The sequence below is a fragment of the Halyomorpha halys genome, unplaced genomic scaffold (genome assembly GCF_000696795.3).
Source record: "Halyomorpha halys isolate HHAL.00 unplaced genomic scaffold, Hhal_1.1 Scaffold1590.1, whole genome shotgun sequence".
Classification (NCBI taxonomy): domain Eukaryota; kingdom Metazoa; phylum Arthropoda; class Insecta; order Hemiptera; family Pentatomidae; genus Halyomorpha; species Halyomorpha halys.
The window spans coordinates 34,305-55,733 of record NW_027107953.1 but is presented as its reverse complement, the minus strand read 5'-3'; the positions used below and the strand labels follow the sequence as shown (position 1 = coordinate 55,733).

The 21,429-nt window shown below is 31.2% G+C and overlaps 1 protein-coding gene across 1 annotated transcript in view; it reads right to left on the bottom strand.

The window, feature by feature from the left end:
• Eps-15 (Epidermal growth factor receptor pathway substrate clone 15) overlaps positions 1-17,282 on the bottom strand; it is a gene marked incomplete at its 3' end in the record, with an annotated part of 108,494 nt that extends 91,212 nt beyond the window's left edge. Inside the window, 6 exon segments of the mRNA XM_067046311.1 lie at positions 5,811-5,930; positions 6,993-7,103; positions 10,873-11,013; positions 13,043-13,186; positions 15,654-15,782; positions 17,205-17,282. Coding sequence (XP_066902412.1) covers positions 5,811-5,930; positions 6,993-7,103; positions 10,873-11,013; positions 13,043-13,186; positions 15,654-15,782; positions 17,205-17,231 — 672 coding nt within the window.
• Between the last annotated feature and the right edge of the window lie 4,147 nt (positions 17,283-21,429).

The window sequence follows — 21,429 nt, the reverse complement described above, 5'->3', positions numbered from 1 at the left end:
ATTCCATTCATCTATACACACGGTCAATCAATAATCTTCCAACAGTTGTTATCATTGTCTAATAATGTTTTTATTTTATTTTATTTTTAATTTATTATTAATATTTTTTAAATTTGATTTATTATTTTTTTTAATATTCTTTATTTACTATTACTTATAATTTATTTACTTCTTTTACAATAATTGATATTATATCCTATATTGTATTAACTACCTTAACTATATTTTCTTCAGTATACTCGTATTATTAGTAACGATATGTATCATTCTATTTTTACTTAGCTATTCCTAAATTAGGAAATTATAGTTATTACTATTATCATATTTCTGAATCTTTCTCTTATTATTTTTCATTTTTCGTCATATTTTTATGACTATTTCCTGTATACGCGATGTATTTGAAATAGAAATATAACCGTTAAACGGCTGGTCACCTCCCCTCCACTCCTCCATGCTTCCGATTCATTGTCAATGTCTGTTTAACCTATCACTTTGAACAGGTAGGTGATCCTGATTTGTTCTTTGCTCATTTATTATCATTTAATATCATCATTATTTTTATTTATGCTTATTCTTCCACGACCTTTATTTAATCAAACTTTCTTCTTCATTTTCTGTCTGTTAGTGTTTAAATTTTGTATTCCCACATCTACTTTTTTTTGTTTTATATACATCTCCTGCACATTTTTAACTGTATATTATACGTATTTTTTAAATTTTTATTCTTACCATTGTTAAGTAATTTTTTATTCTTATCATTGTTTATTCAAGTTTATTTTATATTAATACTATTTTATCTCTTCCTTCCTTTTATTTATATATAATTTTCTTATCACTTAATTATTACATATTTATCCTACCTTAACTTACCTTATTGTTGTAATGTTCTTAGTTGTTTTTTGTATTGTTTTAGCCCTGATGAAGCCCTGCAAAGTGGGGCGAAACGTCAGACATTAAATAGCTAAAAACTATTTGTTCTTTTTTGACCCCAACCCTGACCATCTTCTTATATTTAAATAAAAATTACTTTTAATAGAAAAATAAATCAGCATATTAGTTTACAAGAAAAGCACTGGACAGTGGACGGACAGATTTTTTTTTTAATTCAACTCATCTAAAAAGATAAAACTCTCAAATTTTGTTCTTTGTCAAATACAAAGGTTCTGTTGGATTTACATATCTGATTATTATTAGATTTGTTTTAATTTATATAAAATCAGGGTGAAGTGTCCCATTATTTAATGTCCCCCTTAGCACTGCACATCGAATAGCATAAAAGACCCTTTGTTAGTGCACCCATCTGGAGTCAACGCCACTGCAGAATGCAAGCCTATTCTTAACCCTCATGCTTCTCTGTTAAAAAAGACAATCTGATGTACCTCCGGCCCACTGGTTGACTACCAAACTGAAGGAGCATATGAGACAAAGAGATGCGGCAAGGCAATGATTTTGACGCACCCGACTCCCGGGTCAAGCACCTCTAATTCCGAAGAAAAATGGGCAGTCCTATATTATCCCTGGTTATATTACTTGCATGTTTAGGCTTAGGAATCTTAATATGCTTTTATCGTTGCCTTTTGGCCTATTATGAACACTGGAACTTGTTTAAGGTTTTTTCCTTTTCTTCACAACAGACTACACTTTCAACGTCTCTCTTTGCATCATTTCTAATTTTTAAATCTGGCTGAGCCAAATTTAGGTGGGTGGTATGTTGGATTTACATATCCAATTTCTATAGAACTTTTTTGGATTTAAATAAAATTAGAGTCAAGGGTCTCATTCTTCATTGCCCCCCCCCCCCTTAGTAATGTACATTGAAAAGCATCAAACAACTATTCAGTATTTCAGCATGCAGGCCAGAATCTAAGAGAGACATCTAGGATTGGGTGAGTCATAGTAATGACTATTTCATGGAATATACTAATCTTAAGCTCTAGGTAGATCATTATAAAGATGATGGTGCACAATAGGCCTAATAGGCTGCAGTGCTACAAGCCATAATAAAAAAATTGGCCCATCCACTTAGTCTGGACAAGACCTATAATTGGGTGAGAGTCATAGTAATCACTATTAGCCCATATCTCACCCTGGACTAGAGAAGCGATGAGAAAGACACAGGAGCATTAGTGTGGTGGCAAGACACCTGACCATCTCAGATAAAACAAAATCACTATCTATTAGTATTATTTATTGCTGATATTCATCTATTAATAACCAACAAACGCTGAAGCTTCCTCTTCAGGGATTTGTTTTGGTTATAAAATATACATGTTCGTTAACCAAGAAGGCTTAATGGCTCTATACTTTATTTACGCTTTTTCTAATGAATAATTTAGAACTCGAAAGCAGAGTAAAGAACTCCTAATCATGAAATACGTAAAGGAACCCTGAAGTTGTACAGATTCATTATTGGAAATAATAAACCAAAAGGAAAACATATTAATTAAAAAAAAATATTATTAACACAAACTTCAATGATCCATCTTTTCTCTCAACTTTTTATTTTAAAAAGCTTCCATTTCGGCCCTTAGGCCATATATTAGGAGACAACCCATAAAAATTGTTTGGATTTTATCACTATATTACCTCCTCACATAATACTAATGTTTTTGGTCATATCTTAATCATTGAATAGTCATAATTCATTAAATTGTCTTTTTTGCAGGCTAATTGCCCATGTCTTATATCTTTAAAAAACAAATATTAAATTAATATCATATCATTTTTAACTATCTTTTTTTAAAAAAGATTGTTCACTTACAAACCACATAATTTCAATATAATATTATTATTCATAACTCGTTTTTCCTTTTCTATTAACATCATTAACAATATCAACAATAAAACCTACCTTTAACAGGTTAGGACTTAGTTATCATTTTATAACTAAGCTTAATTTATTTACAAGTTAATTAACATTCTTTTTTAAATTGTTGCTTATAATTTAACATTATTTAAAACCATAATTACTGTATTTTAATTATATAAATATCTTGGCATACACACACACACACACCCTTTTTTCAACATATATATATATATATATATGTGTGTGTGTGTGTGTTGCAGCTCCCAACGAGACCGAATGATGTAGACAGTATAGTCAGAACACTATTCCCTGAACAGGCGAATAGTATTCAATGTATTGACAATATATTGTAATATCCTCTTTTTTAATAAATAGTTGATATTTATAGATAAATAATTTTAATTACGTTTTTATTTTATGTACATTGTTTCAGTATTGTTTATTTGTTATTTCAAATCAAAAAGCAAGCTAACCAATTTTCATTATCTATAATAAATTTGTGATTCAAAACAAAACCAAGATGGCAGTACGTATCCTTCAAGAAGTCCGTTGAATCAAGGCCATGTTGAGCAGATTCAAATATCATAAAAACTATTTTAACTCTTCCCATCATAATTGAAAATACAATAAATTTAAGAAAAAATAGAAGTCAAGAAATAGTGCTAAAGAATAATATTCAGAAAGTAAATCATTTGCAAAAATCCCTAACTGTTGTGCGGCAATCGATGTTTACATGAAACATCGAGGCAGGTTTTGGTTTTTGAGATTCATTCGTTGTTTGGGCGCGAATGAGAAATGATGTTTCCAGGATGAGGAGGTCCTCATCAATTTCTGTCCAGCAAGGGTGGACATCTTGAAAAAGGAAGACAACGAAGAGTCACCCAAGAAGAAAAAGACTCTGAGTTTGGATTGCCTGGTGAGAGAACGTCCGTCGGCTGGAAGCGGGAAAGTTTGGAAGCCATTGTGGTGAGAGAGACATAGCTTTTTGGAAGGACTGGAAGCCATTTTTGACGGTAGGACATAGCATTATAGAAAAGAAGATACGAAGAATCATCAAAAGAAGAGTCTATGAAATTGGTTAGTTTTGTTATGCCTAAATTTAAGTACATGTTTAAAAGAGATATTAATTTAATTAAGTGTAAATAGTAAAAGTGTCTGTTTCTGATTGCCTAGAAACTCGCCCTAAGATTAGGAGTCTATTATATTATAAAATTTAAATAAAATTCTACTATCTATTAAATATTAAAGTTTTTAAATTTGAACCCAAGCTATCTTTTATGATATTTAAGTTAAAAACTATCAAATTTCCATTCATTTTATTTTAATAAATTTATGATTATTACAATATATATAACGGACTTTCCACAAATTACGCAGGAAGAGATAGAGGACATCACCTCAGACCTAAAACATGGCAAGGCACCATGATTGGACGGAATTCCTAATGTAGCTCTGAAGGTGGCTCTCAGGAAATGGCCAGATCTTTTCATTGATCTCTTCAATTCGTGCATTCGTGAAGGCTCAATTCCGAAACCTTGGAAGAGACAGAGTCTCGTACTTATTCCAAAGAGTAAGGGAAGACTGGAAGACCCGTCAACCTATTGTCCAATTTGCTTATTGGATACTATGGGTAAGGCATTCGAGAAAATCCTTTCCCTCAGGGTACAAGAGTTCACGGAGGGAGTTAATGGCCTCTCGCGGGCTCAATACGAATTTCGTAAAGAGTGATCCATGATAGATGCTGTAGGATTGGTAGTCGAGATGGCCTGCACAGCAATTGCAGGAGCAAGGTGGAGGAGAGGTGCTATGTGTTATGCAGAAATCATCACTCTAGACGTTAAGAATACTTTTAACACCACAAGATGGACCTGCATTATAGATGCCCTACGGACTATGGCGGTGCCAGCCTATCTTATGACAGTTCTCACAGACTACTTTAAAGATAGAGTTCTGTTCTATTTTTCAAACATTGGCCAAAGGAGATACAAGGTGACTGGTGGTGTCCCACAGGGCTCGGTATTAGGACCTTTTCTGTGGAATGTCATGTACGACACAATCTTTAAATTGACAATGGCGGAGGGAGCCACAGTTGTGGGATTCGCAGATGACGTTGCAGTTGTAGTGGCGACGAAGTACTTGGAAGTTACCTACCCTCATCGCAAACCAAGCTGTTGCTACGGTCCGAGGTTGGCTGTCTTCAGTAGGCCTACAACTTGCAGATCACAAGACCGAGGTTCTCCTAGTAACTAGCAGGAAGCAGACTGAGTCTATCACTGTCACGGTTGGTAGACATGAAATTCGTTCCCAGTCTTGCTTAAAATACCTAGGAGTGTTGATCAATGCACGTCTCCGGAGCACGTGTTTTTCACTTGCATTCACTTTGCAGCAGAAAGAAGTGAATTGGAGAGTGTGTGGAAGACACATCACACCAGAGAACGTGGTGAGCTATATGCTACTCTCAGACCAGCATTGGAACGCAGTGAAGAGATTCACCACAGTCGTCCTCAAGAGGTGGAAAGAGGAAGAGAGGGGTAGAAGACGTTACTAGCATGGAAACGTGAAAACCATGCAAAGAAAGCGAGGCAGCACTCAGCCATTTCCCTCCATGAAGTAATGCCTAGCAGCGGTCCCGTGGAAAGACAGGTATAGGGCAGTGGTTTTAGTGGGTAAAAATCTCACACACGGTTAGGTACGGGTTACGACCTCGTAAAAAAAAAATATGTGTGTGTGTGCGCATATATAATAAATATACATCTGTACATTACTATAATTTGAACATTTTATCTTATAACAAATATTTTACATTAGAAAAAATATTAAATTACAAATTGATTTTACATAAAATATCAGAATAATCATGGTTTAGTCCTTAAGAATCTGATTTAAAGTTCACTGTATAATTTATATTTTCTGAAATGTAAATTGATTCCAATATTTTTAATACGTTATTGAAAATAACAAACCAAAAAAAAGGATTAATTAAAAAAAAATTTTATCTTACATTTGTTATCAATTGATTTGCAGATTGATTACCATCCTGACGCCCTGGTGGAAGTAATTCCGGTGGCAAGCTATTTGGGATGGCATATTTCTCTAGAGCTTTATAAACTAAGTGCATTGCCTGAAAATAATAAATGATTCAAAATAAAGCTTTCAGGGTAAGATAAAAAAGAAATACATATATATATATATATATATATAACAATAATACACATATATTTTTTATCATTAAGAATGAAGTTTTAGTCATCAATTAACAATTTAAATGATATAATTAATAGTTTAAATGATATGATGATAATAGTAATAGTTTAAATGATATGATCATAATAGTAATAGTTTAAATGAAGTTTAAGTAATCAATTAAGTTTAATTAATCTAACTCCAAATTAGACTTCACAGAAAGAAAAGGAGTATAACATCCCAACATATCATCTCTTTGTTGACTTGAAGTCAGCATTCACCGAAAAGAGCATTAAAAAACATTATATGAATTGACTTCCCAAGCTCATTGGATTTACTAGACTGACAATTGAATACTGAGCAAGAAGTTTCCTGGCATATTGCCTGCTAGATTTCCTCTGTCTCTTCATATCTGAGAACACTAGGAAGACGTCCTTTTCTGGGCCCACCACCCCCTCTAAAGTTCTTTTTTTAACCTCTCCTTTACCGTAGGGCATGTCTTCATCTGCTTGGATTTAGTTCAGAATTCTTCCCTTTACCCTGCAAACTACCGCTGCTTTTAATTCTTCTGAGTCCACGCTGGCCAACAGCTAATTTGTTATATTCATTCTTATTCTTTCCACCAGGTGAACACTCCTTTTAGAAAATGGTTCAATTCACTAATCTCTCTAGTGAATCTTTCGAGATCTGATACAGCTTTCCTCAGATCTTGGGCTGTTGTCATCTTAATCTTTATTCACTCCAGTGCATTGGCATGTGCTCATAGCATGGTTATTGTCGGTAGATTGGGAATTTCAGATTTTTCCTTAAAAACTGAAGTATCCTTAAGTAGTCTGAAGTATCGATAAATCAAGGATTTCAATTCCTTTATATGACAACATTTCGTAAAAAACAGCATTTAAATTAATCCACTAGTTTTTTAGTTTATTGTGGATAAACATGCAACACATTACCTTCTATATAACAGATGTAATTTTTTTAATTCTAGATTCATCCTTACCACTGTGAATTCATGTTTATCGAGACTTCCGTCCTTATCCATGTCAGCAAGGTCCCATATTTTTCCTAGAGTGGCAACTGGTAATTTGGAGTCTATGAGCAGCCCTTTAACCTAATGCAAAACAGAATATTTTAAAAAATATACGGCATTGAGCATCATTCAAAAACAAGATAAATATTACATGAATGATCAATAAAATTAATATAAGAATTCAAGAAGTAGCTAATTAAAGCCATGACAATGTCCTAGGTATAATAAATTTATTAACATACTTAAAATGATAATCAAAGCAAACAACTCAAAGAAAGACCTTGTTAGCAGAACTTAGATCGGGAGGATATGCTGAATGAGAAGATAGCCATTCCCCTTCATATAACTTCCAACAGTTGCCTAATCAAACAGCCACTATCTTGATTTTTTTGAACTAAAAAGTCCTCCTAATCAACAGCTCGTGTCGAAAAATCTACTATGAATATAGTTTTAAAAAAAAGAGTTTTTATTATCTTGTTTTGAATAAAATAAAAGTATGCTACATTTTTTGAGATAGAGGGAAGGTGTAAAATTTAAATGTGAAAAAAATATTTAATATTGATTTGAAAAAAATCATTTTCCCAATGTTACAGTAAATCCTGATTATTTTGTCTGAAAAGCTATTAAGAAAATTAAGTCCAAGTTAAATATGACAGTTTAACTGACAATAATAAAGCCCCGAATGTACTTATTAATATTTCAGAGTGGGATCAGGACTTTAAAAATTCAGGAATCATATAAGAGGGTTTCTCTAATGAAGAAAGAATTAATAAACAATTTGGTATAATCACTTTTCTGATAAAAGGCATATAAGTAATACAGCAAATCATTGACTTGAGAAAGAGTTTAAAAAATATATATAGAAGTATCAATGGGTATAATTTCAACTGGAATATAAAATATAATAAAGTAATATAGAATTACCCTTTAGAATAAGAAAAAGCTGTTAGTATTTGTGGTGGTGGTTTTTGTTCTTTCTAACAAATTGAACTATAAGCTATTTTTTCCCCCAAAAACCAAGAAGTCAATATTGATAAACTATCATCTGATACAACAATGAAGAATAGGTCAATCACATGTACCTTATCATAATAAGCAGAAAAGAAGGTGAAATATTCATGATATTATAAATATCATTGTACTTGATAAAAATGAAGAAATATCTAAACATTCTATAAATCAAGTGATTAAGTATAACACGTTAAGTTGATAATTAGTACAGGTTGAGGAAAAACATTACTGAAGAATTGTTATTTCAAATCAAAATGTTTTTCTAAAGTGGAGCAGTAAATACAAAAGTAATAATAAAAAAGGAAATGAATCATAAAACTAAAAGTAAGAACTTGATTTCAATTTAAAACTTAAAACCATGCAGTAGACGTGCAGAATTGTTAGTATGGCTACCTTTTCCTAAAGTTACTCATTATCGTTTTCAAAAACATAACAATTTTACCTTACCCTGATGGCTGCCACCATAACAGATAAATTCCTAGTAAGAACAGCTTTTCAATATCCATTACACAACAAAAAAGAAAACAATTTCACTTTTCACATCAAAACTCATGTTTGAAAGACATGGACCTGCAAACAAACACAGGAGAGGTTCACAGACAAAAAAGGATATAAACTTTTATAGCACTAAATGCAATAGGCTCTTTTCCCCCTTTCTTTATTATCTTCAATGATACAATAAAAAAAAAAAGAAAAAAAAGATTAACTAAACTATAATTATTAGAACCAGGGTATTTACACATGCACAATGCAATTTTACGGATTATAAGCTCTAAAATAATTGTTAATACAGGAAGTTTCAATTTGATTAAAATTTCAAATTATTCTTAAAATCATTAAAATTATGAACCAGACACATAAATCTGAAATCTAATTAAATGATGGAATAATTATTAGTAAATTAATTCTAAAATAAAGGAAAGCAAGAGGCACAAGTTTATTACATTTATAATAAAAAAATATAAATATACAAGCTTATAAAATTTATTAAAAAAAAAAAAAAAAGAATTTAATAGTAAACTCACCCTAAAATAATAAATTCACCTTATTCTACAATGCAACAATGACAATAACACAATAGCCATCATAATAAAATCCAAGAGAAAAAAAAAATGGAACAATCGTAGAAGGAAAAATGTTTCAGACAGAAAATATAATTGTTTGGCCCAGGCAAATTAAAAAAGCAACAAAACTCAACATTAGTAGTAAAAACAAACACTACTTATTTTAATTCTATGATGCAAAAACATTGGTTTTTTTATGATAGTAATGAACATAAAATTTCCTAAATATTTTTTGTTTGATTTCATACAGAAAATATAAATAGGTAGAAAGTCAAAAATAATAATTTAGAATAAATGAGAACTAATAATAATAATAATAATGCTAATGACAAATAAGACTGATTAGTAACTAAAAAAGACAAAACATGCACAGATTAAGAATAATAAATAAAACATGATCACAAAGATTAGCAAAGAAAACTAGTTAAGTAACTAAACTAAGGGAATCATCACATTACAGAAAATGATTAAGTTAACAGTTTCTCTATGATTTGAATTTTTTTCTGCGCACAATGTATTAATTATATATCGTTCATAATAAATATGGTGGCAGCCATTAAACTCAATTAATATAAATTGCTCAACATATGATATTATTAGTTACAAGCTGTCTTTAATAATCTATTTTTCCAAATTAAAATCAGAGCAGTTTATATTTTACTAAGATTACAATATATATCTTAAAATATAACATTTATCTAGTTAAAAACATTACACTGTCAGTATTGACATGACATTTATTAAATAACAATATTTAAATCTGTATAATATTAGAGGGTGAAACTATAATTATAAATACTTGACTCTGTTTATCGAACATCTATGACATTCAATCTTTTAGCATCCTGCATCAATAATCTACTCATCCTTGTTGAATAAATCTATCCATACATTCTTTTCATTTCTGTTACATAAATATATAACAGTCAAATGATCTGAACTTCGAAAATATGAACAAAAGCTCATGCTTACATCGCTATTATTAGAAAGAAGACAGATATGGAAACAGAGTTTGGCTTCATCATAACATAAAATTTCTCTTACATCCAACCTTTACAATCAAAAATCCTTTGAAAAATTCTCAATGTTCTACTTTGCATCACAAATAAAAACCTGAATATTTCATGGGTTGCTGAATTGACTTAAAATAGATACCTATCCTTCAATTACAAACTTCATAACTACTTAAAAACTTTTAGTTTCTCACTACTAAATTATTCCAGGTAATCCAGGACCTTTTATTATAGACAGTTATAGGTACTTTAATTATAAGAAATTTTATTTATTAACGTAACATTATTAAGGCAGGTCTGTACACCGATTTGTATAACTATAGCTTTCTTACATCATTATAAGAAGTTGGAAAGTAATCAGACAGAGCTTGTATGAAAAAATGGAGAGGTAGAAGACTGATATTTTTCAATAAGGCATTTCAGTTGAGAGGATAACAATAGGGATTACAAATACTCTATCACTGATGTTTCAGCAGTTTAACTAATAAATTTACAAATACATGATTTAAAGGAGCAAAGTAAAGTGTCGGCAAGAAAACTGTCAAACAATGGTAATAGTAAACTGAAGAACCTAAAATTATTTGTCTGAATCTCCTCACAAATTTATTTGTAAAACACAAACTTTTTATTAATTTCAGTAAAAAATATACCACATCATAAATAATATGAAAAACATTGTTTAAAAAGATAAGTAAATAGACTCAAAACATTAATTAACTTGCAACTACAATGGCATGGCAACAAATAAGGAGAAATGGTTACCTTGTTACCAGGTATAACACCATTTATAGGCTGAAGCGACTCGAATAGCTGCTCATACTTTAGTTTTTCAATTGTAGTCATTGCCCAGTCGCTAATTGGGTGAGAATCTCGTCTAGACAAAGTATTTGTGACAGCCATATCCTTGCAATATAAAGAAAAAATTATATTAATATACAAAAGAAAAAAAAGGAATAAATGAATTACAAAAGTTTCAAGGAATGAACTGATTCTTAGAAAAAGGAAAGCAAAGAGTAGTTTCTACAGAATGACAAATATATTTCAACAATTTTTTAGTTTATTTGAATACTTAATACTTTTTATGATACCATAGAATAATATCGAAGCCAAATTCATGCCCAATTTTTCATTCTAAAAAATAAAATTAAATATTTGTAAAATAACGAGCTAATTAAATCTTATTTATTTTATTCTTTATTCTTACTTATTTGTCTAAATTATTCCATCTCGAACAGTTATGGGTTATAACTTATCTTATTAATATTATATTATTACTACTTCAATTGAGACACGGTTGTCAAATTCCACATCCTAAGCTACCTCAAAAGGTAAACACACCACCAATGGATCCTATTCAGTTATGGTTGGAACCAAACTTCACGTAAATATGAATCAGTTTATGAAGTCAGATCATAACCCACAACTGGTCAGCATAGGATAATATACAGTAACTAAGCCAAAATACTTTCTTCAGAATAAAAACTGTTCTTAACAGATGATGAACCTTGAAATACAAAACTATGGTATAAAATAATGATTTTTGTATAAAATCTGTAATAATTCAACCTCAGGAGGATTCATGACTGGTATTTTGTGAACTAAAAAATATGTGAGATCACAATCTACATCACAATTCAAATCAGTTATTATTCTGGGAAGTTGAGGTTTGGTTGGGTTTAAAACAAGGAGATTCTATATCACCTATCTTATTTTATTTAGCACTAGAATACATTAACTGAATGTGACGCATACAAAAAAGGGTTTAACTTAAGGTGGTAAAAAACCCACACTTAGATATGCTGATTATCTATAGCAAGGGTGACCAACAAGTCGATTGCGATCAACTGGTAGGTCGCAAGACCAATTTTGGTCAATCATCGATCGCTTGCATTCTCTGGGGTGGAATTCCATGTCCCATGGACTTTGAAGCGATTGTAGTAGACAAAACTTACTAGTAAAACTTTAATGCATTCTGGGAACTCCTAGAATTCTAAAAGCCTGGCACTGTGGCACAACACTTAAACCCAACAATTACGACTCGACTCATCGAAGGACACTGTCGTTAGCTTGAATATTTGGTTGCGTCATATGGTAGCTTCTTTTATATATCCAGTATTATAATGAATCAATATTATTCATCCTTGGTAACCACGTTGAGTTTCAATTTTTCTTCTGTTTAAAATTCAATTTCCCTTTTCTTTTCTTTTAAATTAAATTGCTTTTCTTACCTATCTATTTACTTGAAAAGTGAGCATTCTCGTCAACAGATCTCTAAACTGTGGTCGTCACACTGAGAGAAAAATAAGGGACAGTATTACAAATATGTTAGGAATAATAATAATTCTATTTACATTAAGAAATCAGTATTGTAAACTGCAATAAATACATTGTAATTTAAACATGCATCTTGTAAATTTGAATATATCTGTATTAGATTTTAATATACTTGTATTGCTGTCCCCGATCATAGTATGTAGTATTGTTATTATTTCTCTCAATGTAATGGAGATAATTACCGCGGTTTAGTAGTTTTTGAATTTTCTAGGAAAATATTTAATTCAACATTAATTTTTTAGTTTCCATGTTTTTTTTCATGCTAGTATACCCATAAACATGAGTAGTAAACCGAAAACTGAAATGATATGTGTAGCCAATGATTGGTGATAACAATATAATTACCTAAAACGTTAGGGTTTGCTAACCTTCATTATTATAACACTTCAACATCAACTGTACCTCAAATTGTGACACAGAAAAATCTAAAAAAGTCTTAATTTACAAACTAAATAACATATCAATTATAACAAAACGTTTAGCAGTATTAAGTCCTTGTTGTTTGATGGAACTTAACATATTAAATACAGGTTACTTATATTGTTTAAATGATATTTAAAAAATTAACTTTTTTTTTTTTAAATAAATGTGAACTTACAAATTTTGGTGCTGGAACATCTAATAATAAATGCATCTGAGAAACATCATAGCCTAACTGGGCAAGAGATACTAGCTTCAAAGCTACAAAAAACCCAACTTTGTTCAAAAAGCCTTTCCCATTGGGATCAGATAAATCCCAAATCTAAAAACAAAAAATTGATATAATTTAATTATTAAATGAAATGAAGAATATATTTCATTCTGGGACACCTTGTCCCCTAATAATAATATACAAGTACAGTTTAAGTGACATTATTCTAGCTTATAATATAAATATAAAATAATTAAAATATTACATTAAGAAAATAATAAAATTCTAGAATAAAAGATGAAATGAATAGCAATATAAATTAATATTCGATATGCATGCTCCTTTGAACAAATAAATGATAACATTAATGACAAGAAATAATTAAACATACACATAGTTATATTCTTATACATATATTTGGAAGATTAATATTTGAGGAGGAGGAGAATCATTGATTTATAAATTAAGTTCATGATGAGGTTTAATGAATAGGAGATGAAGGAGATAAAGGGTTTTTTTGAAGGAAGTAATTCTTTAAAGATATAAAAGTTCGAGAGTGGGAATCTCAGTTTAATTATTTAATAAAAAACAAGTAAGGCTCCCTTTTGAAAATTACTGTATTCTTCAAAAAACTTAATTTTGATGGGTTGATATAAAGAAAACTAAGCTACAACTTTTAATGGTTAAACATTTTAATTCTTGATTAAAGAAACTAAAAAAAAATTATTAAAATCCATAAATTTTAACTGGATTTCTAGTTATAAACTTAAAAGCACTAGCCTGATAAACATCTATGAAGTATTTTCATCAGAAAACAGAGTAAAGCTACTTTAATTCAGCATACCAACTGGGAAATGGGAATGCCTAGTAATCCGGAAGTTAGTCGTTCCCGAACGTTTTTTTGCTACAGCACCCTTTTTAGGCTGAAAAACATTCATGGTACCCTTAACAGACTAAATAAATTCTCTAAAAGACACCCTTGTCGAGCTAAAAAAATATAAAAATGGCACCATGATTATCCTTGGAGAGGTAGAGTAAGTAGGAAAACATAAAAAAACAAGGCAAATTTAATGCTAGAATGCACAATATTTGCTACATTAATGTAAAATATTTATTTATTTATAATGAGGTGTTGCTAGTTGAACGTATACTAATAAATGGAGAAGAGAAGTGCGGTCAGCAAATAAACAAAAAAATTATTTATTCGTGCTGACATTTGAACCTGAATATCATAGGCAGACAAGACTCAATTAAGCCAGAATCTCTGCCTATGCTCCTTGATGAAGACCTGAAATTGAGGTAAAAACGTCGATTATACATCAGTACGTGCAAACGGATAAGTAACCTTGATTTTTTAATATCTTATAGAAACCTAAATTAAATTAAAAAAACCTAATCTGCAGCTATGAAAAACAGATTTTCCCAACAAAATACTAAAAAGAGCAAAATTTTTCCAGTTTACTAAATAATTCCAAAACTATGCACTTTTTGTAAAATAATGTCCAAAATATTTGTCTATATTGAGAAAGCCAAGCACTAAAACATGTTTCAAGTTGAGAAAAATCATTTCACTTAATCCTCTCTTCGAACTGCAGGAATTTTCCTTTATAATAATGAATTATGTTCTTTAATTTTTAAGAATTAATGGTGATATCCTGAAATGTGCTACAATACATTTTTAGTTTTCTTGTATTGTATTTTTTAGAACATTGTAACAAGAATGTTCTCGTTATCCAAGATAAGGATAGTATGATGTTGACGCCTTGAACTCATTTTGAAATGGAATAGGAAACATTGTTGCTATCACATATACTTGCACATAATTAGATTTATAAAAGGTCTTTTGGTCATACATCATAATTTCTTTGTAATACCACGGGGGTGGTTTGCATTAGTTTTTTTTAATTTCAATCATAACACAATGATTTGGCAATTAATTCGAATACAGAGATAGAAATGTCATCAGCTGAAAACCAAAAAAAGCACCACAAATTAAGTCCCGATAAAAAATAGAACCTCAATAGATATTATTAGTCAAAACTCAATACTTTACTTGTTTATTTATGAGAGGAGAGACATAGGTTCTTATTTTGTTATTGTTAAGAGTAAATCTATGGAAGGGGACGGAATAAGGAGAATGCACCTGATAGATAAATTATTGAATGACGCTTGTCCAACAATATATAATAATATTCCAACTATCAAAGGTTGGGTTACAACAGAATAAACATTGAAACACGATTAAGATTACATATATACACTACTATATATGCATCTATATAAACAGATCTTATAACCTAAAAAAAGTCAAAAATAATAAATAAGTTGAGAACACTAAAGTATAAGATAAAAAATATCGCTTTGGGCCCCTTAGTCCCACCTTTACTGCTGAGGGTTAAAAAGGGTTTCATAAGAGGCAAAGGAAATATTTCACTTAATATGGGTTTTCAGTTATAAAATTTCGAATTAGTGAGTGTTGACTAAATAACAAATAAAATAAAACTTGAAAAATTGTCATTGATCAACAATTTAAATGTAATGTAACAAAATATAATAGTACTTAAAAATATAACAAAACCTTGCTTAATATGGCATCAGACAATCCAGATGACTTCAAGAATCTGGCAGCATCTACTGCAGGAATTGTTCCTTGCTTCTCTAATTTATTAAAATAAGCTTCGTACACACTATAATGGCTCCCGGCCACCTGAAACAAAAGAAATGAATGAAATTATCAAAACGAAAAGAAGGAAATTTAATTTTAAACTAGCATTCAGTAACTAAAATATAATACAATGACCAAGTTAAGTTGCTACTTTAAATAACAATTTCACAAACAATTCATTCCAAAATGGCAGGTGGGTGTGTGCTCACTATACACAATGTTCTTATGGGTTATTATCTACACTTCTTTTAATACTATATTATTAGATTACAGGTGCTGACTTCCACTCGCTCAAGAAATAAATACACAAACGAAAAGTTTTCACTTCAGGTTGGAGCCTAAATTCCCATGAATATGAATCAGTTTATCATATCAGATAATAACTATCACTAAAGGTCAACCATTTTCTCAAAGTGTGTGCGAGTACAAACCTTTAAGTCAAGTTGGAGATTTTTTAAATTTTATTCTATTACTATAGATTCATTAAAAAATATACATATTATTTACAATTTTGAATCACTAATAGCTCCAACTATAACAGGAGCTTATGTTTAATATAGACAAAAAAATTAATGTTTATCTTAACTTGAACAATGAAAAAACACATAGACACCAAAGATAGAATTTCATGATCCTAATAAGAACTTAACAGTTCTGAAGATAATTATTCCTAAGTTGTGATAACAGGAAATACAATTTCCATAAAGTTATTAAAAATTCAAAAAATTAACAATTAACTAATGAAAAATCTTCATTGGGCAAATAATTTTAAGTTAACAAATTAAGATTAAGAGAGAACTCACATTATATTCTAACAAGTTTAATAAACCTACACAGTTAATCATATATTCATTTGAAACTGAAATATGCAGATATGAGTATATTTTAATACTTAAAAAAAATAAAAATCCATCAGTGAGATCACAAATCAGTGCATCATTAAATGGATTGATTTCTCAAGCACAACAATACAAAATAAAACCAATTGAAGTCTTGGCAATCAAATAGTAAAATGAAGTAATTTAAACTTAAATGCAGATTAACATCACAAGGACAATCTTATTTGGTTTTACCATAATCAATAAAGGTATTTTGTACACCATTAATGTCCTATATCATTCATATTTTTAACTTAATTGATAATAAGTGATACAGTTCTTAATTAATTAAGATACAGATATGGATGATAGCTAAATGTTTTTCAGTTTTTAAATGAAGAAATAAATAAAATGGATAACCATATCATTTATAATCAGAATGTTCTTTCCAAAAATAGCTGCAGTAGGAATTCAGTTTAAAACATAAATAAACCATTTATGCAAAATACGATTACTTTTTTATCACACTATAAGAAGGTTATTTCTTTCTTATTTCGTAGGTTCTTTTGAATCATTTAAGAAACAAATATTAATAAACTGAGCAAAAAGTAATTCAAAATATGGAAATTAAAATAAAAAAACACACCTGGGTAGGTGATGGAAGGAAAGCCATTTTCCTATTGCTCGTATCACACTCGCCGTGCTTATGTTCTATCAAAGACAAACAAAGATCAATATAGAAGTAGAGGTTGAAATTGTATTGTATCGCATAGAGGGTAAAAGAACATGATTTCTTTCTTTACGTCATTATTAACATTCCTTTAAACCTTAAAGCAATTTTTTTTATAACAAAATATATGCAAATATATACACATACATAAGCAGTCTCATGAAAATTATTAGTAATCTATCAATATTTCTATACCAACTAATGAAATAAAATAAGATGACCTAGAAGTATTAGGAAATAGTTTCTTTACATATTCTACAGAAATACATAATGGACTATCAGCCAAAAGATACACAGAGAATCTAGACTTCTCCTAAGATTAATTTAGTTTAAAAATACCCATTCTTTATTTGGGAGCTTTATCCTCTTTTAAGGAATGTTAAATGTCTTTCACTAGTCCCTGACCAAAAAAAAAAATCCATCATTTCTGCTACAATAAACGTTCCAAGCAACACGGAAAACTGGCACATGAATTATTATAACTGCTGGGTACGACCAGATAAAAATGCATCTGAAAGACTGTCACAAGACAGCGTTCACGTTTTAGCGGGAACATAACAAATTTACGCGAGCGCCGTTCGGATTGAAAATGCTCCGATTACGTTTCAGCGCCTTATAGACGAATCCCTGTGAGTATAGGCGAGTAAATGTGTCAGATTTATACGGATGACTTGTTAGTGTTTAGTAAATCGGAGACTGAACTTCAGCTGGAAAGCGCGTTTCAAAGAATCAGGCAGTGTGGATTAAAATTATCCAAAGAAACAATAGAATAAAACAACCCAAATAACTACTAGGTCAGGAGCAGATTAAGTTTTTAGGGCATAATATCTCAAAGGAGGGAGTCAAACTGGATACTTAGAAAGTGGAAACAATACAGAGGATGGCAGTACCGCGAGAGGTTAAAGGAGTTTGATGACTGTTAGGCTTTAACGTAAATTATTACCGGTTATTCGTACCGGAGATGGTAGAATACTAAGGACTTCTTGATAACTTATTGAAGAAGGGGAAGAAAATCATTTGGCACTAGTAATGGAGGATAATATTAGGTGGTGATAGGAGCAGCTGCAATGAGAACCTGTGGTTGCGTTCCAAAACATTTAAAATTACGACGGACGCTATCGAATTGCGCTCAGCGTATCATCTCGTGAAGGCGAGGGCTTATGGCTTACGCGAGCAGGCGCTTCACAGAAAAACAAACTAGGTACAGCGATTTGGGGAGAAAATTGTTGGGAATACTGTGGGCCATTTCAGACATTACGTGTTCGGGAGACGGGTTCGCGTTCATATCGACCACAGGTCCATAACATGGTCCTGGATCGGGAAATTAAAAGAGTGTTCAGCAAGGGTTATTAGATGAAAGAGTTGTTCAGCCAGTACAATCTGGACATTGTTTACAAACCTTAGAAGGAAAATGTCATCGCCGACTGATTTTCATGGGTAATAATGTACGCGATAGAAGTAGACACAGAGGGACCATCCGGGGGTATGCGGCAGTTTCTTCGAGAATGGACATCGGAGAGGAGGGAGAAAAAAATATGGCGGATGATAATGACCAAGAAGAATCATCGGCAAGGAATAGCCCGACGTAGGAGAGACAGATATAGAGGAATAAGGGCCGTTTGTTGCTAAGGGAGTTACGCGACTGACTCAAGACTGCAACGGCGCCAGTTCGAATCCAGCCTGGGGGGTCGAATTTATTTTTATAGTGGTCCCACGAAATTGAAGATAACTAAGAATAACTGAAAATTTAGAGCTTAAAATTTAACAGTCAAAATATCGTGATTTTTGATATTGTGTGATAAAAAAGTGATAATAGTATAAGTTAATCTGTAATTAAAAGTTTTAAAATTTAAGGTAAAAGTACCCTATGTTTTACTGTTTCATAGGCTGATTTGACTGAAATTAATGACCTGGAGAGAATAGCCTGCAAAAATGTTTTAAATTATTGGATGTGAGGAGTAAATTTATATTTAAGGTATGCTAATTTATTAGTAATAATGTTGTTTGCTAAAGTTGAAAGTATAATAAACGATTTTTAATAGTTATTCAATAGATTGTCCTTGAGTATGGCCAGGTTGACTGAAATGTTAGACATCTAAGAAAATAATAAAGATATTTTTGGGAAGGTGTTGAATGCAGATTATGGGCAGATGAAAGTAACCAAAAAATTTAAATAAATAGGAGAGACAATCTGTGGCAACTGTTCGAAAAGAGCATCCATAGAACAAAGAATAGCCAAATTGGAAAGACTGAACTGAGCCACCAGAAACGTCTACAACAAGATAAAATTGTCCTCCAATGCAAAAATAAGACACTAGAGTACAGCAGTAAGGTCAATGATACTGTATGGTATAGAAACAGTCAGCCTTTCGAGCCTGAAGAGGTTCCTGAAGATTGAGAGGAAAATTCAGAGGTTTCACGGACCCAAAATAACGCAAGAGTGGATAAGAGAATATCTAAAAGAGGTTGGAGTTCTAATGGGAAAGAAGGAGAGACGAGGGAGAAAATGGACTGATGAAGAGCGGGAGGAACAGTCCAAGAGGATGAAAGGATATTTTAGTAGAGGGAACGTGGAATGTGTGAGGATGAATCGAAAATGACATTAGAGTGGTCCTTGCTGGCCGGTTCGTGAAAAGAAAAGTGTTTTCGGACTTAACTTGGATACAATTTATTTTATTTTAACAATAAAAACACTCTTAAGAAAGTGAAAAAATTAGATATATCGTGATTTATATTGTAACTAGCTTAATATTGGAATTTTCAATGGTAAAAAAAGTATGTCCCCATCCTTTCCCAGAGAGATTTTACCATGGTTGATTAGGTTTTTTTTAAATCTAGTTTCAGATTATCATAAGCGTTTTATTTTTTGCGTTAAGAAGGTTTTAATGTTTCTTTTTTTTTTTTTTCAAACTTCCAGTTTAAGGTTGGGAGCAGAGAACTTTTTTATTTATGAGAGTTGAAGTTGTTAAATCGTACAGAATCTAATTTTAGTTATGTTGGTGGATAAATTTAAACTTTGTTTGCCACCTAGAAGATGTATGATGGTTGCCAACAATTATTAAGAAGTTCAGTCAACAGACACTAACTGTAAATTAAGAATACATTAAATCGAAAATTTTCACAATGTCATGTATGTCAATCTGTTGTAGTCAAAGTTCGGACATAATCAATAGTGTGAAATTTAGTATCTAGATGGTTCCATTCCAATTTCTTCTTCAATGAAATATATTTCCCTTGAAACCTCTATATTTTGAAAATGGCTGATCTGATTTGGTCAAAAATGTTAGGAAAGTTAGGGATTACTGTAAAAGTTAGTAAATTAATAGTGATTTCAGCTAATTTCATCCTTTGCATTCACTTAGGCAAATGCAAACTTATATGCCTTGAAACGACAATATTTTGAAAATGGGTCATCTGATAATTACTCAATGTTGTAGTGAAGGTGGGGATTATTGTAAATATGATCTGGTATAAATTTAATTTGCTCCTTTCGCTTCCTCATGCGAAAAAGTAAATTTTCAGTTTTTAAGTCTATATTTGCAAAATTAATGCTGTATCTAAAAAACCACTGGCTCTAGATTTTTGAATGCATTTTTCTTGTAACCAGTAGCCTCAAATTCATGGAAAACGGCAGTAAAATAATTTTGTCCGATCGATCTGTCATATTACTGTGCGCCGGTTCGAATCCAGCCGGGGGCGGTCGGTTTTTATTTCGTGGTGGTCCCACCCCTACCATGGTTAGAATAGGGTTAGTTGGTAGGTAAACCCCCCTCCTGCATGTCAGTGACCAGACAGGGAATAAAAAAAATCATTTGAGTATGATACAGGTATTTTGTTAACGAATCTGTTATAAGACAAAAATATTTTATAGATTTTCATGCTTAACAGCTTTCTTCACATAAAATGTTTATTTAATTTTTGTCATATTTTTTTCTGATACTGGAGACTTTCGATAGTTTATTAATGCGTAGTAGATAGTATGCGACAAGCAGGTACTCTCGGGGTCAGAATGGGCGAACGCCCTGAAACTTAAAATCAATTACGCACCCCTGCGTGGAGTCCCAGGAGCCAGTGGACAGCAAGGAGAAGTTGGGTCCCTCTGTCGCAAATGCGGCAGAGAGTCTGAAACACCAGCGCATGT